At 45.9% G+C, this 6,000-nt stretch overlaps 2 protein-coding genes across 2 annotated transcripts in view; both read left to right on the top strand.

The window, feature by feature from the left end:
* LOC141131516 (ATP synthase subunit alpha, mitochondrial) overlaps positions 1–6,000 on the top strand; it is a gene marked incomplete at its 3' end in the record, with an annotated part of 126,143 nt that overhangs the window by 4,415 nt on the left and 115,728 nt on the right.
* LOC141131527 (ATP synthase subunit alpha, mitochondrial-like) overlaps positions 1,411–6,000 on the top strand; it is a 36,919-nt gene continuing 32,329 nt past the window's right edge. The window contains exon 1 of the mRNA XM_073618901.1: positions 1,411–1,582. Coding sequence (XP_073475002.1) covers positions 1,475–1,582 — 108 coding nt within the window. The 5' untranslated portion in view covers positions 1,411–1,474. The remainder of the gene's footprint in view (positions 1,583–6,000) is intronic.

The raw sequence follows: 6,000 nt of genomic DNA, 5'->3' as shown, positions 1-6,000 counted from the left end.
GCTTTCTTTTGGTTGTATTTAACATCTCTGCGGTTTCTATTTTTTGCACTATTAACAAAAAAGAGCGACGGCTTTGAAATAACGCAAACATTTTTACTTTTTGCTATAATAAATATCCCCAAAAATATATATATATTTTTTTTTTTTTCCTCAGTTTAGGCCGATACGTATTCTACATATTATTTTTTTTTTTTTTTTCATTACTTTGTATGAACAGACAATCTGTTCTCCCCTCTGTGTGCCCCCCGAGCCATTGCGGGAGACGGGCTGCAGTACAACTGCAGCGGCTGCTCGGCAAGCAGTTAAAGGATTTGATTGATGGCAGCAGGAGCCAATGGCTTCCGCTGCTGCTGAGCCTCCAATGAGACTGGAGAGAAGAGCAGAGCGTCTGCAGACAGGCACAGCACTGGATGGAGATCCGGTTCGGGTAAGTAACGAGGCGCTGACATGGAAAGGTTTTTTTTTTTTACTTTAATGCAGAGCATGCAGTAGCCTCCCTGATGGTATTCCCGAGTGTAGCTCGTTGTTAAATTTCAGCACCATTAGCGGTAACCCTGAGCCACACTCGGGATTGCATTGCAGGATCCTGGTGCTGTGTCACTTACCTTGTCCCCAGGATCCTGCGATGTCCCCCGCTGTGTCTGCGGGCTCCGTCCTCCGCCTGAAGCCTCTCTGTGCCAGGCTCCGTTCCCTGCGAGCGTCGCGACGCACGGGGGCAGAGCCTGGCGGCAGGCAAATGCACGAAAAGTAAAACTCATAACGCAGTACTGTAATCTTACAGATTACAGTACTGTATGAAACCATTTCACATCCCTTTTGTCCAATGCCCTGTGTGTATGTATACACATAATTATAATTTTTTTTTTTTTTTTCCGTTCTTTCTGCCTGGAAACTTGAGATTGTCCATGGTAACCAAAAAGCGTCCCTTTACATCAAAAGTGGCTTTAGACCAGCTAGAAAACAGCGAAAGTAAATTAGTACACTTGCAGAATTGAGCGATGGTGAATTGTGGGGAATTTTTAATTTTTTTTTTTTGTGTCTCAAACTTCATCATACACTGCATATTTACTAGACTCTTGGTGGAAAGATTAAAGTGTGTTATTAAGAATTACAGGCCTACAATATAAAACGCCAAATTTCTGTGCAAAATAATTGTACAGTTTCCAGCACCTAAAATCCGAAATGATCATACCGGCAGGGAGGTTAAGGTACAAACCTTTTACCTGTACAACCACTTCATCCTATATATTATCTTCTAAATTGAGAATAAAGAGGGATTCTGAGAACCCATTTACAGTTATCTGTTGTGTGTTGCATGAAGCCAACCCATTGAAATTGGTTTAGTTCACGAGCCATTCATAATGGCTCCAGGTTGTGTCTGAATGCCTTTTTTTTGAGAGGCTTTCTGTGAATCTGTTTTTTTCCACTAGGGTATGTCCTTGAACTTGGAGCCAGACAATGTTGGTGTTCAGTAATGACAAGCTCATCGAAGAGGGAGGCTTTGAAGAGAACTGGTGCCATTGTGGATGTACCTCTTGGCGAGGAGCTGCTGGGTCGTGTTGTAGATGCCATTGATGGCAAGGTAATCCTATCACATCTGTCTGTGTGGCGGTGTCTTTAATTCATGTTTACCAGTAATCTAAGGATGTGGCCATTGTTTTATTTCAGTACCTGGGCGTTCCACGTGGAAATGCAATGCAAACTCAAATACTAACCTACTATATCCTGAGCGTGACATAAATGTCCCAGGAGGCAGTGGGTGGCTGGACACATCGTCCTTGGATGAGGAATTGGGAAATGTATCTGTAAAAATGATGTAAGAGGGAGGCAGGCGCAAGGAACTGCTGTTCTTGGAAGGTGATCTACTGTAATATGTATTTCATTGTTTGAAACCTAATCAAAGCATTGAAAAGAAAAGTATACCTGTAGTCAAACAAGACACGCATACTAAAAAGCTGATCTGATTGCAGGAAAGGGACATAGAGACACTTTAGGCCTCTTGATCACTGCAGTTTGAAAAAAACTTGTTTAAAATTTGTAGAATGGCAGTACGTGTATAACCTGGTCTGGCCAATCCAATGGACAAAGAAGGCCTAGTGCTTAGAGGCAGAGCATTACCCCTCAGGATTTTGAGGCCAGACCAGGAGAGTATTTAAAAAAATATATATATTTTATTGAAAAAGTAATTTTATTTTGTAATGAAACATTAAAATCCATATCGGTACAAAAATGCAAACATAGCAGTAGCTGCCCTCTTAAATTATGATGGGCTGGTACACGTAGCTGTTAAAGAGGAGTTCCACCCGAAGTCAGCAGCTACAAATACTGCAGCTGCTGACTTTTAATTGGACAATTACCTGTCCCTGGGTCCAGCGATGCGGGAGATTGTAGCCCCGCTCGTCTCTTCCCCCCTCCGTTCAGCGGCGCCGGCATTGCAACTGTGGGTGCCGGGCTGTGGCTTCACAGCCTGGCACCCACTGCGCATGCGCGAGCGGCACTGCGCGCCGTGATTGGCCGCTCAGTCACCTGGGACATGTAATGGGTCCCAGATGATTGACAGGAGGGAGGGAGCAGAGCGGAGCCCTTCCTGTGCCAAGGGGGAAGTGAGGTCACCAGCCCAGGCACTGGAAGGGGCAGACTATGAGGGACCCCCTAGCAACAGGCATTTAGAGGTAAGTTAAAAAAAAAATATCCAAATGTTATTTTGTTTTTAGGATTTTTTCATGTGTGTTGTGTTTTTTGGGGTGGAACCCCACTTTAAGAATAACGCCTGACATGTTTCAGACTCATACGTCCTTTTTCATAGGCTCTGTCACATTGCTGGTGCTTGCTGCTGGGACCCACCGACCTGTGCATACTCCCTTACATGAGAGGAAGCCATAAGCTTAACCTTCGTACCTATTGGCCGACCTTATGCTGACGGGAGTAGTCACTCCCATCAACAGGGGTTCTTGCAGTCAATGTGGGGCTGCCTAGCCCTTGCTCTCTCCCATGACCTTGGTTCATTATACCAGCCACACGCCCTTAGTTCCGCACCGCAAGGTAGCAACTGTGCAGGCTTTATCCACACCGCCGTTCCCCCTCTGTATTCAGTAGTGAACAGCTCAGGCATAACATGTATGCTTTAGATGACAGAGCCTATGAAGGACGTATGAGTCTGAAACATGTCAGGCGTCATTCTTAACAGCTACATGTACCAGCCCATCATAATTTCAGAGGGCAGCTACTGCTATGTTTTCATTTTTGTACTGATATTAATGTTTGTACTGTTTCATTACAAAATTAATTTTTTCAATAAAATATATATTTCCCTTATCGTCTTTCAGGACAGCACCTTGAGAGCGTGGCTCCACCCACTTGACAGGAAACACACCTCCACCAAACTTTAAAAGGAGGCTCCTTCCCACTTATCAGTTTATGTGTTTCCTCCGGCGGGAACACATGTGGGAGTTTGGAGCTCTCAAGGTTCTGTCCTGAGAGAACAGGCTCCCTACTCCACTATTTTTACCTACCTCAGGAGAGCCGATTCCTCCCATTTTCCACAGGCTTATGGGTGCCGGGTGGATGGGCTCCTTCTCCCTCGTCAGTGCTCGGGGAGAGCCAGGACTGCTCCGGGTATTGCTGCTCCCAGGCGGAGGCGTCGGGCATGTCAGGCATTTCTGTTTGTTTTTTCTTGCCTGCACATGTTTTTTCCCTGACGCCGCCGCCATCTTGGGAAGGGCAGTCAGAGGACTGCATCCGCCGGATGTGAGGTATCCGGAAGTGGGGCGGCATCCATGGAGCAGGTGCCAGGCGTCATTTCCGCCGGAAGCGCAGGGGGAGGAGGGAGGAATAGGTCTGGTGCCTATTTATTGCCGGTTCCGGTCCGGCGCACAGGTGCTATTGGAGTCCGGAACCGGCGTTTTCGCCACAAGCATCACGCTGCTGCCTCAGCATGGATTCAGGAACCGCAGCGAGTGGAACAGGCACAGGCACCAGCAAGGCCCAGGTAAGGAGCAGACTGTAGTTTCTGCTCAGCTTTACTGTGGGGTCTCTCTCTAGCCCTCTTCTCTCTAAATGTTAGTGAAGTTTGAGGGTATTTTTTCCCCCTGGTGGCGGAGGGGCCTGTCAGGGCACATGAGTCTGATAGCTTTTCTCACTGTGCACCTGTGGTGAGCAACCTTGAGTAATCAGGCTGACTCTAAAAGATGGTTTGTCTTTTTTCTCTCTCTTTTTTTCCCTTATCATGGCAGGCCAAGAGCTCTGACCCTGGGATTAAAAAGAAATGCCCTTCATGCAAAATTAAGTTAAATGAAGGCTGGAAAAAGGCTTTATGTCAAGCATGTATTGACTCCTTGGTGAGGGAAGAAACCACTTCCGCATGCAGTGATCTAATCGCATCTGCCAAAAAGGAATTGGATGCTACCATTCAATCCTTCAGATCCTCACTCACCTATCCATCTGCAAGTCAGCCCACTACCTCACAGTCCTCTCAAGGCTCACTGTTAGTCCCGGCAGTAGAGGCGGAAATGGGTCCTCTGAACCGGGAAGGGTTTTCCCCATCCCATTCTAATGAATCGAATGAGGATAGTGATGAGCTGGAAAATATGTCTTCCAAGTATAAATTGTCTTTGGATCAGGTGGATGGCCTTTTAAAGGCTATTTATGCTACTCTAGGCCTTGAGGAAGAGCATAAGGAGATGTCTTTACATGACAAGATGTATGCAGGGCTTAGTGAGTCTAAGTCCCGTACCTTTCCAGTCCATGCAGTGATTTCTGAAACAATCAGAAAAGAATGGGCTGACCCTGATAGGAAACCATTTTTCTCTAGGGCTCATAAGAGAAGGTTCCCTTTTGATGAAGACCCAGCAGCTCTTTGGAATAAGGTTCCAAAACTTGATGCAGCCTTTTCTCAGGTGTCAAGATCTACTGATCTAGCATTTGAGGACATGGGGATCTTAAAAGACCCCATGGATAAAAAAATGGATCAACAGCTCAAGCGGACTTGGCAATCCATTATGGGCAACCTTAAGCCAGCAATGGCAACTACTTGCATCTCCAGGAACTTGGAGTATTGGGTAAATCAGCTTAAAGCTCATATAATAGCAGATTCCCCTAAACAAGAAATCCTTGACTCCTTTTCTACCCTCTCAGCAGCCGTAGCCTATGTCTCTGATGCCTCAGCAGAGTCTATCAGGATGACAGCTAAGGCGGCAGCCCTTGCTAATTCGGTTAGACGGGCTTTATGGCTAAAGACTTGGCAAGGGGACACAGCATCTAAAAACAAATTATGCGGGGTCCCTTTTCTAGGAGACTTACTGTTCGGCCCTGATTTGGATTCAGTTCTGGACAGGACTGCAGATAAAAAGAAATCTTTTCCTGTCAAAAAGAAGAAACAACCAGTCAAACGTTTTTTTTCGTCCTCAAAGGGCTCAGGAACAGAACAAGTCTCAAGAGAAAAAGAAAAGCTGGTCAGGGCAGAGGGGTAAGGGCAGAGGAAATGTCCTTTTCCATCCTCCTGCGTCAGCCAGCAAGACGCAATGACAGTCGGTTACAAGTAGGGGGAAGACTACAAGACTTTCTCCCCTATTGGGCAAGCATAACAGAAAACCAGTACATCCTGAATATGCTAGCCCAGGGTTACAATATAGAATTTTCAGATCTCCCCCTAGAAAGGTACTTGGTGACAAATCTTCCAAGAGATGTAACAAAATCCCTGGCAATGAAGAGCCTATTAAAGGATCTGATAGATCAGGGGGTTATGACTTACGTCCCTCAGGGGGAGCTTTATCAGGGATTTTATTCCCGTATATTCCTGATAAAGAAACCATCCGGAGATTTTCGGTTAATCCTAAACCTGAAACCGCTGAACAGATCAGTCCAATACAAAAGGTTTCGTATGGACTCCATCTTCACGGTCAAGAATCTATTGACGAGGGAATGCTTTATGGCATCAATAGACCTTCGAGATGCCTATCTGCATATCCCTATAGCCCCGCAGTCCCAAAAATTCCTAAGATT

The sequence above is a fragment of the Aquarana catesbeiana genome, linkage group LG01 (genome assembly GCF_042186555.1).
Source record: "Aquarana catesbeiana isolate 2022-GZ linkage group LG01, ASM4218655v1, whole genome shotgun sequence".
In the NCBI taxonomy this organism is placed as follows: domain Eukaryota; kingdom Metazoa; phylum Chordata; class Amphibia; order Anura; family Ranidae; genus Aquarana; species Aquarana catesbeiana.
The sequence above is the reverse complement of the archived record's forward strand: the minus strand, read 5'-3'. Positions and strand labels throughout refer to the sequence as shown.